Source organism: Anticarsia gemmatalis, chromosome 22, assembly GCF_050436995.1.
Source record: "Anticarsia gemmatalis isolate Benzon Research Colony breed Stoneville strain chromosome 22, ilAntGemm2 primary, whole genome shotgun sequence".
Lineage (NCBI taxonomy): Eukaryota > Metazoa > Arthropoda > Insecta > Lepidoptera > Erebidae > Anticarsia > Anticarsia gemmatalis.
Genome location: NC_134766.1, coordinates 7,620,839 through 7,644,587, shown reverse-complemented (window position 1 = coordinate 7,644,587; position 23,749 = coordinate 7,620,839). Strand labels below are relative to the sequence as shown.

The 23,749-nt window shown below is 34.5% G+C and overlaps 1 protein-coding gene across 1 annotated transcript in view; it reads right to left on the bottom strand.

The window, feature by feature from the left end:
• Positions 1–23,749, bottom strand: part of Swim (Secreted Wg-interacting molecule) — a 68,307-nt gene that overhangs the window by 25,674 nt on the left and 18,884 nt on the right. Inside the window, exons 2-3 of the mRNA XM_076129178.1 lie at positions 21,669–21,811; positions 21,074–21,251 (exon numbers count right to left, since the gene is read on the bottom strand). Coding sequence (XP_075985293.1) covers positions 21,074–21,251; positions 21,669–21,811 — 321 coding nt within the window. The remainder of the gene's footprint in view (positions 1–21,073; positions 21,252–21,668; positions 21,812–23,749) is intronic.

The window sequence follows — 23,749 nt, the reverse complement described above, 5'->3', positions numbered from 1 at the left end:
TTTATCAACCTAGAGTTCAGAAAAATACACTACAGTCAAGCGCACTGAGGCAGTTTTAATTTTTTATGTCAGCAAATAATACGAGAAATAGTTGTCATTATTGTCTAATTATTTTTTGGCATAATTAATACTACTGTGAGAGTGAGGGAATAGAGAGTGTATTTTTGTATTGTGCGTACACTTGGACACTAAATAGAAAAGGCACGTTAAATTGTGGATCCCGGCTGTCATTGTCGAAGATCTTTGACAGTCGTTAACAGTAGTCAGAAGATTGAAAGTCTGACAACCAGTCTTACCGAAGGGTACCGTTTATATCCCATGTCACTGGGTTGTGGAGGTCAGATAGGCAGTCGCTCCATGTATAGCACTGGTATCCGGTGAGACTGGAAGCCGACTCCAACATAGTTTGGAAGAAAGGCTTAGCTGATATACTTGGACACTTTAAACAAAGTCCCGCACAGTTAGCTGGTAGATTCAGTAATTGTAACGACTATCATAAGTGTCAATATTTGACCTAAATGAATAAATGATTTGATTTTGATTTTTGGTTATAGAAAAACTGGGCGCCGTAGCCAAATATCGGCAATGAGGAATATTATTATATTAGTGTTTAATGATAAATAATAGTCATGATTATCTAACTCATAAGTCATAACTAATAAAAGCCATTACATATTATTATTACAGAATCAATTATACGACATAATGGAGTGTGTAATGAGCACTTTATATAATTTATTAGTTCATTAAACATATCATTAATTATTTTCATATCTCTAGAGTACTATGACAGAGTCTGCGGCGAGTCGACGGCATTGACCGAATGATTTGTAAAGTTAAGCAAGCATAGCTACAGTCAAGATTAGGATGGGTGACCGATGCACTGTTCTTTTCATTAATTTTAACGATCTATGATTAATCTCTTTGTCTAATGGCATTGATTGAACGATTTTTGAAGGTAAGCTATATTTCGTGAGGTCAGGAGTAGGAAGGGTGACCAAGAGAGTATTCTATGGCAATGGTCGAATGGTTTGGGAAGTTAAGTTCCTTTCAGTCGGTAAGTAAAAAGATGGGTGAACATTTTAGAAAAAACTCTACAGTTTAGGAAAGACGAATTAGGTTATAAACATTCAGATAGATTCCAGTTCAACCGAAAACTTACAAACATACAAAAAATAGCCTTAGATTCTAAATTGTATTCCAGTCATAAAAACCGATCAGAAATCGTTCAAGAATCAAAACAATTTATACAACATACCAACACTAACACGCCTAAGATTAATTAGCAAAACGGAATGCATGACTAATTCAAAACACATGCAATTTAAACACTATTAATATAAGTGACGCGAGCGCTGACGTGACGTCACGCGTTACGTAATTGAATGACGCGAAACGTCACTGTCACTTTCCTATAGAGATGGGACATGGAAGGACGTTTTATCGATTTTTTCGGTCAATATTTTACGTCAATGTTTTGTTTTGTTATTGATTTAAAGTCGACTTTTAACTGCGTCATTCATATTCGAAATGTCGTTTAGTCTTGATTTTATGTTAATTTGTATTTTTTACGTAAAATAAGATACAATTGCATCTTAAGTTTAACTTTCATGAGTTATTTGGTCATAAAGGGAAGTTATCAAGTTAATCACGAAAAGATATTAAACTTACTATCGAACCGACCCTAATTCGTCCGGGTATATATATAATAGTATAATCCCATTCCCGAGGAAAGGATCCCGTCGATCCCACAGAAAACATTGTCCTGACCATTACAAACATATTAAAAAAGAATTTTTCAATTTGGCGTACGTCAAAAATTATGTAGGTACGTACCTACATACATTTTATGCTCAAATGTATAAAGCGCTATTATTCTATTCCTAATCAAATGATTTTCTCCAGAAAGTGTAGGTAAAGTAAATCATGATCCATTCGACTCTATGCCCTAAAGGCTTATTATAATATTCAAGTCTATTTATAGACCTAGCTTATTTTTAAACCTAGACCGGTATTCCATCTTGCAGATTAATTACCGTGTCGGATGACTGTCACTTCATATTACTATAGAAAACCTGCGCGACTACACGCTGGTTTATTTTTGTACTGATTACTTTACTCTCGTAGATTATAGCGTGGAGGTATTTAGCTCAAAACCTTTGCTATGAATACGGCTATAATTATGTAGAAAGACATTTTCATATCTGGCTGGTAGTTTCAGAGATAATTGATTTCAAACAACATAACATTACATATAAACAATAACCCTCTTATTCATAAACACATTATAAACCTGTTTTAGTTAAAAGACTACTAAATATATTTTCTCTTTTTCATTTCGCTAAGGAGTGAAAGTAACAAAAATCTTTATAAGCCTTTCATAACTTCATATATTTTCATGAATAAGAGGGTAAGTTTTCATCGTCATTATTTCAGCTTTTATCACCTAATACTAACCTACCTAATGTTTATATTATATGTAATTCGACCGAAAACTAAAATTCGCATGATGGGTGTTTCCTAGCATGATTGCATTCATTTCGTAGCATTGTTTTAACAAATTTGTTTGACATTCCAATCTCCTAGACCTTCTTGCTTATTACTTTTCACTTACTTATGTACTTCAAAGTTCAAAAACACTATTTGGACTACCGGAAATCGAAATTATTATCGTTCTGTATTTTTTACCACTCGCATCCTGAGTTTCCGACAAACTAAGTCATTGACCCATCCTGCTACAGGTCTAGCAACACTTTAAAGATTATCTGATCTTACAAGACAAGACGGGATATCTGTTTCAGGCTTGATAAAACCTCAGTGACAAATACATGGTTTATTTATAAGTTAATTTCGTAGGAAAATATATCTTATAATGAAACGTATACTTAGATAAGTTTTAATTAGCTTCTAGTTTTTATTGAATTAATAAGTATGATACCCATGAAATATTGAATGCGAAGGTAACTTTGGCTGTTACGTTTTAATGGTTTAAGCCGAATTTGATGAAATGAAACTAAAAAAATCATTAAAATACGGGAGCGGAAACTCTAGTCTTTGTAGAGAAGGGCCAAAAGTAATAATTTTCTGGAATCTAGTAATTCTGCTAAGCCGTTGAATTGTGATCGGAAAACAGATTACATATTGGGAAAGAAAGCTTTTTTCTAAAACAAAACGTCACATCCTAGGCAGTGAAGGGTAATGCCAGAAATAGTATTTCCTTAAAACTTCATATACAACGATGTAAAAACGGACTTAAAGCCAAAGGCATTTTCTGCCAGTCTACTTTGTAGTGATAGAGACATTCAACGAAGTACGTGTACGTAAAAAATAGAGGCAGAAAATTACGTTACGTACATATTATATATATCATTTTACGACTAGCTACAAAATTTTACTACTACTAGTAATTTCATAATCGCCTCAGTAGTTTCGGAGATTTTCTCTAACAACAAAATTTATCTTGATATTATTTATTTCGAACACAGTAATGGGCCATGTGCCAACTGTCTCATTACAAATGAAAAACGGCCAGGTATTTCTAGTTCAGTTAAATGTAACTGTAGTTTCAGAATTTAAAATAACAATGTCACTTTTCAGGGTACCGTATGCAAATTCACGGACGATGTATTTCTATCGTCACTATTACCATAAACATATTAAAATGTATACTTAAGTGAAACTCCTTTGCAACAAACTTGATTTGTATGCTGCTTTTTATAAATAGCTAGATTTGCGACCCGACTTCGCCCGGGTTACCACGGGTTAGCCTTAGCAAATTTGATACTTAAACCTTTCTCAGGAATTGGTAAAAACCGCATAAAAATAGATTCAGTATACTCGTATTTTGAGTTTATCGCGCACGTACAGACACGACGGATGATTTACTTTTATCATATGTAGTGATGGTACGGAACCCTTTGTGTACTAGTCCCACTCACTATTAACATTTTGTATATTTCTTTGAAGATATCGTAAATTCGATACAAGGTTTACTCTAGTCATATTAAATTGTTGGAATGTCAAAACAAATCTATCAAAATAATGGCGGTACAACAGATTTAGGCGAATTGCCCTTGTGACGACCGAAACAATTAACTCTTTGAAATGATAAATGATGTCATTTTTACTTGATGAGTATGTTGCACTACATTCTTATTATCTATGAGATAAAGTAGTATTATAAAGTATTTAGTGTCATAAATTCTTTGTTTAATGTAAATACTCTCGTTTAATACATAATAGTTATTTTTATTCATTTACATGCAACTAACGTTAGTAACTAACTAGCTTACTGTCCTACTGCTGGGCCTGGGTCTCCTCCCGGAATGAGGAAGGCTAAGCCTCGATTAGTGCCATACACATACAAACAATGACATACATACGTACATACATAGATAAAATCACGCCTTATTCCCCTATGGGAATAGGGGAGAGGCAGAGTCCAGAAAACGTCACTTAGTACGATTCTTACAAACTTCTCTTGCTTCATTCACATCCATACATCTTGTCATACAAGACCGCCGGTTACGAGTACTACGCACCTGACCTTCTTGCAAGATGTCACTGAAAAACCTTGAACTAAAATGACTATATCCATCACTTTGTCACTATGTTATTATCGCCATTAATTAAAAACTCTCTCCTTTCTTTACAAGGTCAAAATAATTAGCAAACATTAATCATATTTCAGATAAGAATGACGATAGGTTATCGCACACATATTCGATGAAAAACGCGTAATGCATAGGCTTTTGTCTTGACTTTATATAACTAAAGTAGATCAAATCGACTACACGAGTACTCTAGGTTAGAGTTTATAGCTTTCCGAACGCCGACTAAAGTTCTGGGTAGCTTGAGAACAACTGTTGATCGTCGAAAAATGCCTGAATCACGAAAAATATAAACAAAATGTTGTATTTTTAATACCTCACGTAGTGTTTAAAATTATATTATTATTGATTGTAATTCTTAGCTGTCAAACGAATGCTGGAATGAGCTTCATTTATAATGAGTAGATACCGAACAGTCCATAGAGATGCGGAGTTCGTCTACAAGTATATGTGTGCAACGATCCTTAGATATTTCATTCGAAAATTATGCACCTTTTAGCGATGTGATAGATTGATACGAAACAGTTTTTATTTAGATACTTGATAAATATAGGTCGTGCATGATTGATTCGAACAAAATGCTCTATTTAGGTCACGGCTGTTTGATCGATTTGAAACGTCCTTTGCCAAAATTTTAGTGCATTTTTTGCTGTATTTTTTGTAAGATATAGATAGTTTGAAAATGATTTAATAGTTTTTGTAATAATTATTGAATTATTACAAAAACTATTAAACAAAATGTCTAGTCTTTCAGAACAACTTTTTTAAACAGTCCAATAAAAACTGTTACTGTTTAAAAAAGTTATTCTGAAACACTAGACACTTTGTTAAAGAATATTATTTTAGTATTTTATAATCTATTTCGTATTGATGGTCGACTAGGACGGAAGTTTTCTATAGTATCCACCAAAATCTTATTTTTCCAGTAAGGGCGACTCACATGCGACTTTTCAACGTCGCCGAGAGACTATTCAGAACTTTTACAGTAGGTATTTAGCTACTGTTGACTTGGTATCTCCGTAATATTTGCTTTCGTATGAAAAAGAATTCCAGCTAATAGTTTAGTTAAAAATATGTTTCTTTTTAGGATCTGAAGTTAAAGTTTGTATTCGCCTAATTTGTCATTAACAATGTGCCAAATACAGTTTATCAAAAAATCCTATATTTACGTTTTTATCTTTTTTCCATTTGCTTTTTATCAACTTAGTATTTGAATTTACATAAAATGTAGGTTAGGCTTTGTACTGTGTCAAATATTTTATCTTATTTATTAATGCTAATTGCGTGCCTAGTTTTTAGTCACTTGCTGTATAAGAATATTTGATTGTGAAATATTTCAATGTTGACAAAACATAATATACATTTTTAACAGCTTGTGATTGAAAATATTAAGTTAAGAAAATGTTAAAGGTTCTTTGAGTTAAAAAGTGTTATATGATAATCTAGATTATAAACTACCTAGGTATATGCCAAATTTTATCAATATTCATTCCGTAGGTAGCAAGTTAACTAGTATGAATGAGTGGTTAACATACACACATACAAACAATCGCATTTATAAATAGCCATAGTAATGTTTTTAAAAACAAACATGATAATTTCCTAACTATATTTACATTCGTTACGCTTAATAAATATACATAATAACTAAAAAAAAACACGGAAATAAATCCCTTTTAAGGGCAAACAAACAATCATACTAATCTTGACTAGTGATGTCACCAGAAATCTTGTCACGGTCACGGTGATAATAACCGTTTTGGTTATCAATCAATAGTGACATCAGTAGCGCGATTATCTTAAATCGGTACTGTCGGGTATCAAAAGTTTGACATTTCAAATATACTGCCAAAATAGTTCCTACGACGCCCGTTAGAGGCGCTGATCATATTTTTATACGAAACTTCTTGATAGGTTGGCGATAATCGATAGTGCTAGAGAATGTAGCTACTGAGGGGAGATCACTATTGACTATCACCAACGAAATAGCAGTCGAGAATAAATATTCATCATAGTTTGGAACTTAAATATATAATTTTGACATTTCCTCACCACAACTGAATTCGAAATCGAGTGTCATAAGTAAACCACCTAATCAATTCCGCTAGAATTCTACAACAAAACTACCTATGTATTTTAAGTTTCGTAAACGTCAAACGCTGATAAAATGTAATTGTGAGGTAGAGTCATATAAAATAACATGACGTAGTTCGCACGATTGTAATGGCCCGAGTGATTTTGACTTGAGTGACATCATAGATATTTCTTAAAAAAACATTATTGATATAGCATAAAGTGTCATAAACAATAGCTGATTTGACTGGTAATCAAATTTCCTATTGTGTACATTTTTATAGCCAAAAAAACAGTTATTTTATCGTTATTTTAATGTCGTCAAATGTTTTTAACTAGCGTGAGATCATAGTTATCTAAAAGTTGTGTTATGAATATAGATTTTGTTATTATAAGGCTTTAGCTGAAGGTTTTTCGTAAGGCCCTTTGAGATCATGATCTGATTGTATATGAGTATTTTGATAGTGATTTGCATGTCTATATTTATTGGTGAGGTGTTATTTTAAGCCCACACGTCGATAAAGAGGCTTACTTATAGTTTCCTTATGTTGCACTTCTATGCCTACAAAAGATTTGGGACCGTGCGTTAAATGAGTATATTTCTTCCCATATGGTTTTATAAACAAAGATTTTTGGGGAAAAATCTGTCCAATCATAGAATAGGGATATCTGTCATCTCGGCCTACCTGACCCACTACAACCTTCGCCAATTCCTTCACCTCGGTTGCACCTTTCATCCTAAACATACTAATGTATATTCCAGATTTCTTATGAATCTCCAGCACTGTTCAAATTATTCTTCCTAATTTATGTAGAATACCCAAGGAGGGTTGCCGTGTGGCAGGTTGTGGTTTGCACAAAATGTTTTTGTAAACAAACATATTATTATGGTGTTTATCTCTTCGCTACTTTTAACTACTTAAAGCTCCCGCACTAAGAATTGCTCTTGTGTCGCGGGAACTTTTACAAACATACAAGCAACGGACACAAAGCAGAACCAGACCTGAAACAATAGTTTGTGGATCGCACAAATAATTGACCCGTATGGGAATTGAACCCACGACCTCCCGGCGCAATGGTTGCGGCGTGGTGACCTAAACCACTGCGCCACGGAGTTCATCAAATTCCGTTCAGTACTTTTTGCGTGAAAGAGTAACAAACATCTGTCCTCTTACAATGTCAGTTAGATATTATTATATTTTTCCCGTTTCTTATTAAAACTATCGAGACTTATTACATAAGCAAAACATAAAACAAGATCTTAAACAACTATAACTAAGAAAAAAAAGCTCGTAAATAATGTACCTCATCTTCATTTTAATTATAATCATAATTAAAAATCCTTGATTGGATTGAGATCATAATGTAGTATATTTCTGCTTATATATTTAACTAGCTGACCCGCGCAACTTCGCTTGCGTCACATAAGAGAGAATGTGTCATAGTTTTCCCCGTTTTTGTAATATTTTCTACTGGTACTCTGCTTCTATTGGTCGTAGCGTGATGATATATAGCCTTCCTCGATAAATGGGCTATCTAACACAGAAAGAATTTTTCAAATCGGACCAGTAGTTCCTGAGATTAGCGCGTTCAAACAAACAAACAAACGAACTCTTCAGCTTTATAATATTATAGTATAGATTTACGGGAGCTCACACGTAACAGATTTTTTTTGGCTTTTTTAAAATTATGTTCGGGAAAACTTCGTGCTCGAATCCAACTCTCACTTAGTTCTTCACATCGGTTTTTCAAAACGAATAGGCAAAGACTAAATAGGTCTGTATATAAAAAAAACATTGGGACGTCGATTTGACAAATCATTGAAAATCTGTGTATGTAGCCAATAAAATGTAGGAACACGGATTATATTAGAAAATAGCGATTTCAAGCTAAACACGTCTCAATTTAGTGTATTGCTTGAACGTAAATATGCTTGAGATGTTTTGTGAAGAATTTTTATTAGAAAGAGTAGTTAGTGGTTCTAATATGTTCTTTTGGATTATCGAGAAACTGTTCTCGATAAACTGTTCTGTTTTTTCAACAGCAATTTTGACTTCTAAAAAGTCAAAATTGCTGTTGAAAATCCTGCTAATATTATGAATGCGAAACTTTGTGAGGAAAAACCACTAAACGAAACTCTAAGACTCCAATATAGTTGGAAGAAAAGCTAGGCTTACGATAGGTATTGTATACCCTGAGAAATATTTTACTGCGGGTGAAGTCGTGGGCAGATACTAGTATGTATAATGATGTATATAATATCAATAACATAACGTACGGTAGCAATTTACTATACATATTAAAAATAAATTGATTACTTATAATATTCCGTAAATTCAATTTCAACTTTGTGTTGGTTAATTAAAAATATAGTTATTGTATAATAAGCTTTTATTTTTTAAAATTATAGGTACGAGATCGCGTATTAATATCTGATTGATTACTCAAATAATTAAAATATTTAATGAATAAAGTGATTTATATGAATTTGGTGATTTCCTGAGTTTTATTTAATCATCAGTGTTTGAAATGTCAAATTATGACATTGAAGATTTGCATAAAAGATAGTTGCGCTCATGAGTTCGTAAGTAAACAATTAGTAGGTTAAGCAAGCCTTAGTGCGGTCATTCCATAGATGGGTGGCCGCTTAGTGGTAACTGGAATCACTCCGTCCGATTGTTGTCAATTAGGATAACAGTCGTTAAGCGATATCAAAAGCTTTCAGGCGGCTTGAACTACTTTGACACTAGGTTGACCACTAACCACGATTGAAAAAGTAATTATAGTCCAACTATTTACTAGAGAGCTTACTTTTTACAAACATACAAACGGACTTAAAGTACAACCAGACCCGAAACAACTTTTTGTGGATCGCACAAGTAATTATTCCGTGTGGGAATCGAACCCACTACCGGAAGCAATAGTAGCGGCGTGGTGACCTTAACCACTGCGCCACGGAGGCAGTTAAAAATCAAAGTTGTTTGACAATAAAATAGATGATAGATATCTGAGTCACATAAGCTTACGAAATCAATGACTCAAAGACCTTACGATTGAATAATGTAAAGCAGATTTTTGTTCAATGACGTCACTATTTCGTAATCATGTGTTTTGGCACAAGTATAGTGTGACGTATGCATTAGTAATACTGTCAAGAAATTCCTGCATAACTGCGAGATGAATAAAAAGATTTAAATAAATTGTGTGGTGCAATTAGAGCTGTCATCAGTCAAATTAGTGTCGCAGGTTTGGGGTTTGATTTTCATATGAAAATGTAAATAATATATCGATGTTTTAGAAGAAAAAGTTTGTTGTTTGTATCGATGATTTTATGAACTTTTTTGTAGTGAGGTGATGACATTATCTATTGTACTATTAAGTTTTATACAAGTTGGTTCAGTCGTTTGGTAGTTAAACAGGACAAGACAAACATACTTTCACATATGTACAAACTCTTATGTATATGGATTAATTATTGCTGCCAGTTTTTTTTTGTATAACTTTATTTTTACGGTTTATATGAATGTTAAGTACTTTCTTTCTTAGATTCTAGACTCGTATCAATATTCACCTATTCTCAATTATTATTAATAGACTAGAAAGACAATCACAGATACACATATCGATGATGTTTTGTTAAAAATGTCTACAATCGTAATCGGCGGTCTTGTATGACAAGATGTAAGGATGCGACTGAAGCAAAGGAAGTTTATAAGGATCGTACCAAGTGGCGTTCTCTGGTCTCTGTCTTCCCCTATGGGGAGAACGCGTGATTTTATATATGTAACTCTATATTTAATACCCATTCCGACAGGTTGCGGTATGCACCCAGTATTTAATTTCTTACTACCACTACTGACCTATATTTTTGTTATGTTCTAAGATTTAACAAACATATGTTAGTATAATTAAACATTGTAATTCGTTTATCAGTAAGTAGGTTAATTCAAAACGCACTGACAAATACGTGAAGTAGATCATCGTTTTGACAATTTGTCCTCTATATTAGTAACCCGCCCTAGCCGTAACCCGCCTGATTTTGATGAACTTTCAAAAAAATTAGTTATTACAGAAAGACATAGCCTTCTTTCCGAGAAAAATACCCATATTACGATCCGCCGTAAAGCTTAGGTCACTTTTTTGAGAAAGTACTGTTGAGGGCATGCAAAGTGTCCACCACGCTGGTGCGGGTTGGGGATTCGAGGCCTAACTCCTCCCTCATTCCGGGAAGAGTCCCCTGCCCAACAGTGGGGTAGTAATGAGTTTAAAAAAAGTGTTTTTATTGATGTTAACATAATAATATTTTTAAAAATGTGATATTTCATACATATTTTTGCTCATAACTGAATATGATACAACAAGATATTTTTATCATAAAACCGCAGTAACCGGAGCTTCGGCACAAAAAATATGACAATAGGTGACCTGTTTATTGCCATATCATTTACACAGTGTTGCCAGGCGTATGGATATATTCGGACAAACAAGGATTTTTGGTTGACTGGCCGAAAGAAAACTGATTTACTGATTTAATTTGGTTTTATTACAATTTAAGTAGATAATTCTATCTATTTCGACAATTTTCGGTTATATGGGCTATTATTGAGAAATAGTAAACTAAGTACCCAATGACATGTTTGGTCCCGAATCTTCTGATCTTTATTCAAAACTTTATGAAAATTAGTTCAGTGGTTTACCGATGGGATAGACAGGTAGACTTTCGCATAAATACACCTGAGTCAGAAAAATGTAATTCTAGGAAATAAAGGTCGAAGCCTTGTCCAGTTTTTACTTGGACTTTGTTCTTCCCCAGAGGCATTCACCCATCATACAAAATTGGTTGTTAGCTAGCCAGTTATCGGTAGTCGATAGTGATAGAAAATCGCCACTGGCAACCCTATACACGTGAAACAGACAGATTGAAACAACATTGACACAATTTTTCTAATATATCAATATATTGGTATTATTGGCATTGCATTGAAAACAGATGCGTGACGTCAACGTGCATTCTTTTTGATTGGGCAGATGTTTTTAATGATGTATGACGGCAGTTCATGTGGAACAAGGAAACGAGATGAACTAGGCCATGTTTTGTAGAACGCCAGTTAAGTTTGTGTGTTACAGCCATTGATGTATTAGTACAAGTGTTGAGACGCCACCCTGAACAAAAAGACATACATACAATGACATACATACATAATATCTGGCATCCTTCCTATAGTGGTAAGCCAGGACCTAAAAATGCCACTTGGTAACGAACCTTACAAACTTCCTTTGCCTCACTCATATCCATAGATACATTTAAAAAAATATGTCGAAGATGACTTTGTCGAGTAAGCGCAAAAAGGCTGCATTCTAAGGAGACAAGGAGTTCAAAGGATAAACTCCTTGTTGTCTAATTATACCATTAAATATGTAATATTTTAATTTTCTTCCGACCAAATTGTCGTAAGCGCCTTGAATTTCATAGAATCTACAAACTTTTGCTGCTTACTATTCCTCATTTACAAACGTAAGGTCCTTACCAGTCTACCTTTATCAAAAGATATCCTAGAGTGTTGCAATATGTCTGCACGGACAACTGACCTACGCAAACGTGGGAATACCGGTAAACCAAGGTTTAAACTTGTCGTCGAAATAATTCAGCCATTTGATTAGGCAAACAGGTAAAGATAGGCGGATTTGGAAATTCTTGTGCCAAATTCCCAAAAATATTTCGTCCATACTATGCATAAGAGTTAGGAAAATGTCTCTTTACTGCATTTTAACGGCTAAACTTCTAGACTGATTTAATATAGCTTGGCGATAGTACAAGAATGGAGACCAAACGTAACGTTTGCCATATTTTTATTTTTGCAAAATTAATACGTTTAACTGTTGAAATAATGTAGCTATGTACACGAACAGAGCTGAAAGGATCAGTAAGTAATTTAAGTAAAGTTTGTGTTAAAAAGTTTAAAAAAAGGCAAAAGGCAGCCTGTGAGTTTCTTGCCGTTTCTTCTCACGACGTCTATGAAATCTATACTAATATTATAAAGCTGAAGAGTTTGTTTGTTTGTTTGTTTGTTTGTTTGTTTGAACGCGCTAATCTCAGGAACTACGGGTCCGATTTGAAAAATTCTTTCAGTGTTAGATAGCCCATTTGTCGAGGAAGGTTATAGGCTATATATCATCACGCTACTACCAATAGGAGCAGAGTAACAGTAAAAAATGTTACAAAAACGGGGAAAATTTTGACCCATTCTCTCTTAAGTGACGCAAGCGAAGTTGCGCGGGTCAGCTATAAAGGATATTTTTTAATTCAATGTCGAAACAAAACCAGAAACATTGATCCCTTCGGTCACAGATCTTAAAGTATAAATAGACTAACAGAATGTTTTATTCAATGTTCAGTAGAAAAAATAGTTCAATATCAACTCATAGAGATGTTGCTGAATATCGAATGGAGCGACAATTTTGTGATAATTATAAAAAATACCGATCAACTAGTGAACTGGGCCTTGTACCATAAAAAAAATGGATGAATCAAAGTTCATATCCTAAAAATAATATACACTAATATGATAGTTTATATAATAATATTATGTTTGTTAGTTACTCTCACACGCAAAAACTGCTAAACGGATTTGATTGAACTTGGCATACAGACAGTTTACAACCTGTATTAACATATACCTAGGACTACTTTTTACACAGAAAATCTTTTCACGCGAACGAAGACGCAGTCAAAACCATTCGTCTGACAACTTTTTAGATAGCATTGTAAGCAAAACGCTGGTGTCGGAAAAATAGCAAATTTTTCACTTGACACATTATTGTGAAGCGGCCTGTTGCCTATTCGCTACGGCAATTTATAAAAAAACATTATCTTAATACATCATGCAGGCTCTCTACTTGTTGAACTATAGTTGACTAAACTAACTGTTAACTAAACGTCTAAATACATAAATTTGTGTAGCGGCCCATCGCCTATTTGCTAGGGCTACTTTTAAAAAAAATATTATGTAAATACACCGTACAGGCGTACTAGACGTACAAGTTAGTAGAGGTTGAACGCTTTCGCATTTCAATCGCCTACAATCAAGTACCGAGGTAAACATCGACAACGGTAAGAAGATAGTCGCATGCCTAGCGGCGGCATGGCGAGTTGCCAGGACTTGATTGATGGTGGTCTCACACCTGGGTCACACCTAAATATAACGGTGTGCAAGTGCACTATCACGTATTATCTACCTATCCCAGGTGGGAGGAGTAAAAATAAGAGTGATGCTTGGTCGATGTTAATGATAAAATGAGAATTCCGTTACATATTTTAATGCGAATGTAAATCTGTCTGTATGTTTCCTCTTCATGACTAAACCACGAATCTGTTTTGTATGAAATTTTGAACAAATATGGTTTATTATTCCTAAAACTATATCAATTATAGTCCGTTCGGACGGAGTTGCAGGCATTTTCTAGTCAATAATGAATTCACAACAAAATTTGTAATTTTTTGTAAAAAAAAAATAATTGGAGAAACTGAAGATGCCAGTTTTTATGTTCAAGAGTAGGCTCATAGAGCCTACTTTTGACTTTTGCCTACGAAACTAATTCTTATATGATCCATTAACAGTTGTTTCAGAATTAGATGTTTGTGGCTAGGTGTGTTATTAATTTCATTATTAGATCAGTTTTTTGTGGGGCAGATTGCCTTTGAAAAAGATAGAGTCTTATCGTCTTTTTAATTAAGTACTAATTGTTAAATCAAAATCAAATCAAAGTAAACCATTTCTTGGTGACAGACTAAAACATTCTTTTCAATCTATCTCTCAAACCGTCCCAGGCAAAATGTCAAAAACCAGATAATAAAATGCTAACCTAGGCAATACATTAGACCGACAACGAGTCTAGAATCTCTACTAAATACCAGTCAGTGAGAAGTCCCACCTGGTTGCTAAATATAACCAGCGGTTAATGCAAGTGCATTATATTATTTCACACTTTGTCGACGGACATAATGGCTTGCGGTTTGCAAATTAGACAGTCGTTTGGACTAGACTAATTTGTTTGTGACATTGTATCACTGAGGTGCGCAGAAATATTTAAATAATACATACAATGACATAATATCACGACTGTTATATCCAATGGCACATGAAATATACCCGCAATTCGTTATTAACAATGTTAGTCCCATGTACCTAATCGGGGGCGAGATTATTTCCATAAAACAGGTATGTTACCAAGCTCCAGGTTTCCTTAGAAGATAAATTAATATAAATTTGAGAAGGCTAAAAAGAAATTGGCCCGATCTGAGAATCAAACCCGGGACCTCGTGGTCAGCAGTCGGATACACTACCAACTGCGCGGAAGCAGATAAATTTTGAATAGATTATAAAAATATCTCTAAAAATCACGACGAAAATTTACTTCGAAGACGCGCGGAAAACACAATTTTTTTAACATTTCAATAGCCCTATTTAATAAGCATAAAACTATGAAACTCTACTTATTATAAATAGAAAAGAATGTCATATTTACAAACATACGCATTTTTGCCAAACTTTTTGCACGCGTTGCGTACGCTACGCTCTAAAAATATTATTCTCTCATATCAAAAGATACAGAAATAAAAATTGTTTGAGAATCGGAACAATATCGAATTGTGGGTCAATGAACTTAGAATTAAATAGGATAAACAAATAATCGTATCATATGATTGTTCTAAAAACTTTGGCAGATTTTTTTATACACAAACAAGGTTAATTAAAAACCAAAAGACTATAAGTAAATCATGTAGACAATAGAAATACGATAATCACAATTATAAAGATGAAAGGACCCTTGCAGGACCACTTTTATAGATGTGCAAATTCGGTCACAGGAAAATAGTCCTTATTCCATAGTGCTATTTATAGTTAATATTTAAAAACCCAATGCGGTTATTGGTATAATGTTACTACTTTCGCTGCGTCGCGCCGTGGCGTCAGTGGACTTTCTTTACGAGATACTCAGTATATAAATGATTCATAAACCACTAGTGATCTATTTCATTGAAGTTATTTTTAATCAAATACTACAAGACTATTGGGACATAGAAAACTTTACGTGAAAATCGCTAGTAAAGATATATAATGGACTCATTGAGCTTTAGCATAATATTTCGTTGAATAGTGTAGGTACTGTGCAAAATTAATTAAATACAAAAATCTGTATCTGTGGACTCCCTAAGCAAATCTAGGTAGTATTTTTCTCCGATCAATATTATTTTAGCCTAAGGCTACACATGTCTTCGATACTCAACAATCTTAGCCTTCAGGCGACTACCACCATACGAATCTAATCGCGGACGAATGTCGTGTCGGCCTATTGGTTACTTCACAAAATTAAAACACAACCACTAAAATTAAAATACACCCGATAATACTGTAGGCGTAAAATCTAATCAAAAATCCATGTTAAACATAATCAGAAGTGACAATGACTAGTGCATTTCATTCAGTATCGACTATGACATTGCGTAGGTGATACACGTAGAATGACAGTTACATGGTTGAACTGACGTTTTGATAAAGGATGGAGCCGTGTGGTGTAATTTTACTCCCACGTGCGAGTGCGGATATGAAACACACCCCCGCAGTTATAGTTTCATGTGTTAACGGTATTGATCAAGGATGTTTCAATGCTTGTTTGAATAATTTCAATAAGCAAAAATTTCTATTGAAATTGCACTGTTAAGTTGACGAGAAATGTAATTTGGAAGCTGTTAAAGCTTATTCTTATTCTTCTTTCTTCTTAGTTCTTCTTATTTCTTGTTCTCCTTTACAAAATGTTAGAAGAGTTAGTTTTCAAGCGACTACCACCATACAAATCCATTGAGGTTGGACATACGGCCTACGTTCATGCACTTGCAATATCTTTAAATTGCTTCTGTGGTCTTAGTGATTGTAAACTTATCGTGAAGCCCCGAGCAAGCTTTAAGCGTTTTACAGATTTTGGTGAGAATATTCTCGGTAGCTACCCGGATTTAGGAGCGCGCAGTAGTCGGTCCGCCTCATATTAGGTCGGAGAAAAAGTGTTTTCGCATTATAGTATATATGTATGAACTTGTAATAAAATCTTTTCTCTACACAAAAAAACTCGATATTTAGGTACCTCACGAGCTCACTGAAAGAAACCTAAAGAACCGTGTACTCATTTATTATTCTTGAAGCCAAAGATATTTTATTACAAGTTCATACATACCATAATGTGAAAAGACTTTTTCCCCGACCTAATATAATACAGGATTTAAATCATAAAATACGAAATGTGTACACTAGTCCGAAAGAGAAAACTATAAGATGCAACTACACTATCATACTTAAGTCCAAACAGCAAAAATATACAAAAAATCCCTCAAAAGCAATTTGTCAAAAACAAAGGCAAGACATTGAACTCCCTTATTTCCGTCAATAATTACGTCGTCAAACGTTTCTTAATAGAACCGTAACAGTCTAGACGTAGACATTCATGAATTGATAACAATTGTACAATATTGTACAATCAACTATGCAAAGTAATACGGAGTTCAGGGACAGATCGAATAATACGACCGAATTTAGTGTTCCCGACTGAACAAAGTGAAACTGAAACTATGATAGTCAATTTGACAACCGACATTGCTTCGGGAGGTCGTGGGTTCGATTCCTACTGAGAACAATTATTTGTGCGATCCTCAATTAGTTGTTTCGGGCCTGGTTTTACTTGCGTCCGCTGTACTTTTGTAAAAGTCCCCGCGACACAATTTAAAATCCATGTACAGATTATATCGATGATGTCCTTCAAAATGGTCATGGGCTTGGTATACGTAACCGGCGCTCCTATATCATTAGATGTGTAAAGTAAATAAAATATGTTTGTAGGGATCATAGCAAGTAACATTGTTTGGGCTCTTTCCCCATGAGAGAAAATTGTTGACAGAGGGTTCTAGAAGTCCAGCGGAGAGATTATTGATAAGCAATGTCCCAAGATAATAACAAAAAGTGTATATGTGCTTATATTTGTTCCCCATAATCCAAAACATCAGACACAGATTTGACAATTTGTAAAAAATAAAAATTGCCAAGATGTCAGACTGTATCCCGAACAACACAAGCTACAGTGTCCAGCAAAGACAATAATCGAAAGTAATTTACGGGACCCGTATTACGCAAATACGTGTAGCACTTGACCGTATATTAATAGATACAAGGTCGATAATTCAATAGTATTTGTATCAGTAATGAATATGTTATCTTTAATCGATGCTCGCGTACAATAGGCTTGTCTGCGACATGACGTAAACTAGGCTTGGCCACTTTAGTAGAGGTCCTCTAGTATTTAGAATTTAATTATGTAGTTACAATACATATTAACATAGAAACATAACTAAACACATTCATACATACTCGTAATATCACGCCTGTTATACCCGAAAGTGTAGACAAAGGTTTAATACACCCAGGTTTCGCCATTAACGATGTTAATCCCATGTAATAGGGGGCGAGCCTATAACCATATACCGGGACTGTTACCAAACTCCAGGTAACTTTTGAAAAATATTCTCATATAAATAAATAAGAAAAGACTAATAAATACTTAGCCCGGAATCGAAAAAGAAAACCTTGTGATCAGCGACCGAACCTCAGAGACGTATAACAATAATTGTCAATATTTCTTAATGGATTTATTTTTCACGTGTGTAGAAATCAACTACTATTCAAATAATGAGATGGTTAGCTTTGCATCCACCAGAGGCCACCAAACTAGCTTGAAGAATTTTGATTTTGAATCGAAAAAAGTATAGTCAAAATGATTTTCCAGTAAACTACTTTACGCGGAAGAATGTTGTGTGTAAATGTTATTTACTTTACAATAAATAATTAAATGTTTTAGTAATTGCAATGAAGGCCGTATTCGCAATAATGCAGATTAATTATTTTATCGAACTGGCTTATCTAGACTTCATCTAGAATCATCTCAGGAATGCTTACTAGATCCCGCTTAAACTAAAAAAAAACACTATAAAACAGACAGGTGCAGGTTTCAGCCTATTTAAATCACAAATTAATTCAGGCTGGCAACACCTGCTCCCGTTATTTATTATCTGTTGACAAATAAGTGTCAAAAACAGCAGGTCGGCGTTAGTGTAGACATTATTTTGGATTTGATTAATCCATGAATCATTAGAGATTCGGGACAAAGAACTCATTTAGCATTGAAACAAAATTCTTGTGTGACATTTTCGTGAATGCAGAAATAAACCTTCTATTTGTAGTGTAGATAAATTGATTTGTTTTATGTTCTTGTGAATGACCTGTTTATTTCCTTTGTTTATTTTTAAAAGCTTTGAGCTCGCATTGAGATTTCACAGCTGTATTTACACTCCTAGCTTCTTGTTGTGCACTATTATTATTTTTATCGTATGGATAGTGAAACTTTTTGGGGAAGACCTTTGCCTACGGAAAAAAAATGGATAGTGGTCAATCTAATTAATGTCAAATGCCTTTGACAAATCGTAACAGCTGTTAACTTATTAGACTACAACCGAGACCAATTTTTTACATGCCACTCGAATACGGAAACGTTCAGCTTAAATCCCAATGGCGACCATCCATCTATGTATTTTTCGGGTGCTTAACCTGTAAGCGCTGTTGTTAATCACCAATGCCGCGAACAAATCATAGATTGGTAACTTGTTGGTATTTGAACAGCGCTTTTCTGTCTATATGGCATGGTAAAAAACGGCCCCAGGTGTTGTCAATTAAAGATAACAAGTCTTTCCATGTCAAAGGTCAAAGAGCGGCTAAAACAACTTTGACACTCGACCATTTATATTATAAAATAAATATTTGTTGAACCACAAACCCGTTTGTTACGGTTTCTAATTATATTTGATACCCAATTAATATTGTCATTTTTATGACTTTTTCATCCGTTATTTACAAGTATGTAAATATGGTATAATATAGTTCGTCAGGTGAGAGCTAGTTATATGTTTCGTGTCTTACGGAGGTATAGAAAATGTAGAATTCAGAGTATCGGTGTCTCACAGAATTAATTATGTAACTAACTTTAAGATACTTTCTAGAACTTCCTTTCTTTCTTTTAGAGCTAGAGGCATTTATTATAAGGTAGATAAATCATATGTGCCAAGGATCTCTACAAAATTGTCGTACTATAGTAAATTTTATCGTCTGGTAATACCAATAAAAGCCGGCAGAATACATTTTGAGCACGGATTGTTTTATGGCAACACTAGAATTAGGGGTAATCCCAATGTCGCGGGTGTCAAACCTATTAATGTTGGCAATAAAAACGTATACATTTTTACTATTTTCTAGTGTATAGTTTTATGATTTAATTGCAGTACTCACCACCTGTTTTATTATCATTGTCAAAGGTGATATTAATAAAAGTTTCAAAAATGAATAAATCTAAGTGTACGTTATAAATATGTTTTACATTTTAATAAAACTCTTGAGCATGTGCGACATAATTGGTTCAATATTAACGCAATTTTGTATCGTATGGTCAGTGATTCTAATGTTAGAGTTGTTTAAAGACGCCATGGGTGTGTTATCTAAATTGACAACTTGGACCGACTTTTTACATGTTCCTTCCAAACTTATACAAGTAGTCATAAACTGTTTAGTGGATGCTCAACTCATTCTCTTTCGCGACCAGTGTTGTACATGCCGAAACGTCAAGCAAGTTATAGTTAAAATTCCTATGTCCTTTATGCTTTTAAGTTAGTATGTATCTGCCACTCAAAAAATATGTCATGCGATGCGTGAATATAATACTTTTAACAAATTTTAATAATTGTTTTTTTCTCACTTTGGCCTTGAATGGTTCCTATATTTTTAGACACTGACGGCATATGCTCACTCCATTATAATAATTTGAAAGTCAATAAAGAATATTTATGTAAATTATTCCTCAAATATATGTATTTATGTATTCGTGTTTCATAAACCGTGAAAATCCAGGTAGTTTAATAAGTATTTGTGTTTATATTTCATATTAAAGATTATTTTTTTGCTTAAGACTTGGATTGTAATGCGCATATGAAATCAGTTAAATGGAATTTTCTAGAAAATTATGGAAAATCCTTCTTTCTTAGCATACACGCAAAAATATCGTCGAATTTTAAGTAACGCTTAAAAGTATTTCTAACTCTACGAAACCCGCCAAAGTAACAAAGACAACGCAATAAGAATAGCTTAAAGATGATAAACGTGCTTCATTTGGCTTTCAGTCTACCGTTACTTAAAAAAACTTATCAAAGAAACTCCAATACACACAATCAATCAATCAATCAATTTATTTATTTGTGAACACAGTACAGCAAAGTTATGGAAATCCGAAGAAAAGCGACTTACCAAGTATTACAGCCATCTTCCCTCGAGGATCCAGGTAAGTACAACTTGCCAGCATGACGGCACGGCTCCGTGAGCTTCGTCGGCGGACTCAGGCCGAGGCACACTTCCTCGTAGTCAGGACAGCAGTCATCGTGACCTCTCGTTCTGTTGCAGAATGAGTCGCAGTAGCATAGCGTGTCTAAAAGAGATAGCAAAAATTAGTTTGTTTCGTTGTCGTCGTAGAAGAAGATATGATATATTGTATTACATTCTCTTTCAATGCACTGGTTCTGAACCTGTAGAGATTCTTGGAAGCTTTGGTTGCATTAGATATCATTGTCACTTGCTTAGTATTCGGTAATGGAACACAACTTGAAGAAATTTTAAACAAGTTTTCAAATGAAATTGAAAGTCCTAATCCCATATCGGCATCACCTCTATATGGGAGGGAAACCGTGTTCAGGATTTAAAGATTCTGGTTCCCAAATACCTCCACGCTACATTTCATTTCAGATTCAGCGATGTTTTAAAGACTTCATTTAGCAACACGTACGGGTAGGCTTGAACTGCATTTTAACACAAGTGAGATTAGTATAGACTATGACGCAAGACTCACCAAGGATAGGTCTTGAGCACTGGTCCTGTCTGTCGCTACAGCACTGGTCTCTAGTACCACAGTACGGACCTGGAGGCAGGTCAGGGCCGTAGTAGGCGCAACTTAGACCCACCACTCCGCATAGCACTAGTAGTAATTGTAATCTGAAACAAAGAGAAATACCAATTAAAACATTGTAACGAAGTTTTACAGGCTTCAAAGTTTTCTTATTTCCGTGAGTATATTCCGTGCTTCGAAGATCACGCAAAGCGGTTAGTCCTGCGCCTGATTGATAGCTGGGAGTATCCCACTATCTCACCGTTCTATGAGACTGATGAAATGAAGTGTACACTATAAAACTGCACCGTTGTTAGCTTCAATGGATGACAATACACAGGGATACACTCTATTCAACCACTCTCATACAGGCCGATGCCGATGGAAAAAGTAACCGATACGATCACTGAGAGGTCAGGAGCAAAATCGACGACGTTACACGGATTCCACGGTACGCAGGCCTACGACCTCAATTTTAGGTACAAAAAAAAGCTCAGGAAAACCCTTTTTGTCACAACTAAGTGCCAGTTTCATAATCCATGAATAAGTGTAATAGAGTGTGTCAGATAACCTATCTCGTAGATAAAGTTACAGCAAATGTAGGAAAACTACTGTCAAAATTCCATTTATTCAGCTATCTGATAGTTATCTAGAAGTGGTCAAACTGAGCATAAATATTCTTTGCTCTTTAATAGTACATAGATCTTGGAAACAAAAGATTATTGAATCACAATCCGCTGGCAATGTTATCAGGAACTCTTGAAGCGGTCATTGTACTCGAAGCATCAATGAGTGTATACAGACGTGGCACAGAAACAACTATTTATGCCTAACGCAATGAATAAACATCTGAGGAGCTCGTGGCTTAGTTAACAACAAATGCGCGGATCCATCACTGAGGTTAAGCTACGCTTGTCGAGGTTGTTTTGTGGATGGGTGACCTTCTTAAACATATCGACTATATCGAGTTCCTCCGTGTTTCGGGAGGCACGTTAAATTGATGAGATGTTTATTCATTGCATCATTATCAAACTATGCCTAGCCTTTCTTCAAACTGTGTTGGAGTCGGCTTCCAGTCTTATCAGATGTATCTGGATACCAGTATTTTACATGGAGCGACTGCCTATCGGACCTCCACAACCCAGTTACCTGGGTTACAACACGGTACCCCTCGGTAAGACTGGTTGTCAGACTTTCAAGCTTTTGACGGCTGTTGTCGACTGTCAAAGATCTATGAAAATTAGCTGGGACCAACAATTTAACGTGCCTTCCGAAACACGGAGGCATTCGGTATGTACCCATAATACGGTCACCCATCCGCGGAATAGCCTTGGAAAACATAGCTTGATCTGAGAGATCTATCGGCGCGGCTGTTGTTATTTGAGTATAAATGAATGAACAACTATTTTACATTACAAGCGTACTTGTTGAGTGTGTTGATGTTTAAAAGATTAATAGAGCAATAAAATTTAAGTACTAAGATTTTGTTTGCGAAATGAACAACTTATTTGTTTGAATGAGTAATACGTTTTTTTAGCATATGTGTAATGCCCCAATTAAATTATTTACGACCAAACGTTTATAAACGCAATTGCTGTAGAAAAGACTGTGCGTTGATATATTTTTTGTACTAGTAAATCTATATTTTTTTATTGATTTTGGCACGACATTTTTTTTTGCTAGAAAGCTTTATTTTAAACAAGCTTAATCGCGTGGCTCCGTTCCCGAGTTTATTGATAGTTTTCGTATATTATTCGCAGTTTTTTTTACTTTCTTTCGCATAACAATTTCCTTGCGTTTTAAAGAAGTGAAGACTTTTCGAGTTTTGTGCTAAATAACACATTTGGTAATTAATATATTTAAAGGATTACTGTTAGTTTATTTTTTCCACATTATCATAAAAAAAACTTTGGATTATGTAAAAATATTTTAGCTTGTTTCAATGTATCTGAATGATTTAGCGTTAAATGCAACTATGTTAACAAAACTCTTCGGCAATAATTATAAAATTGTATTAAGTCATTAATAATTTTGAACAATTGTAG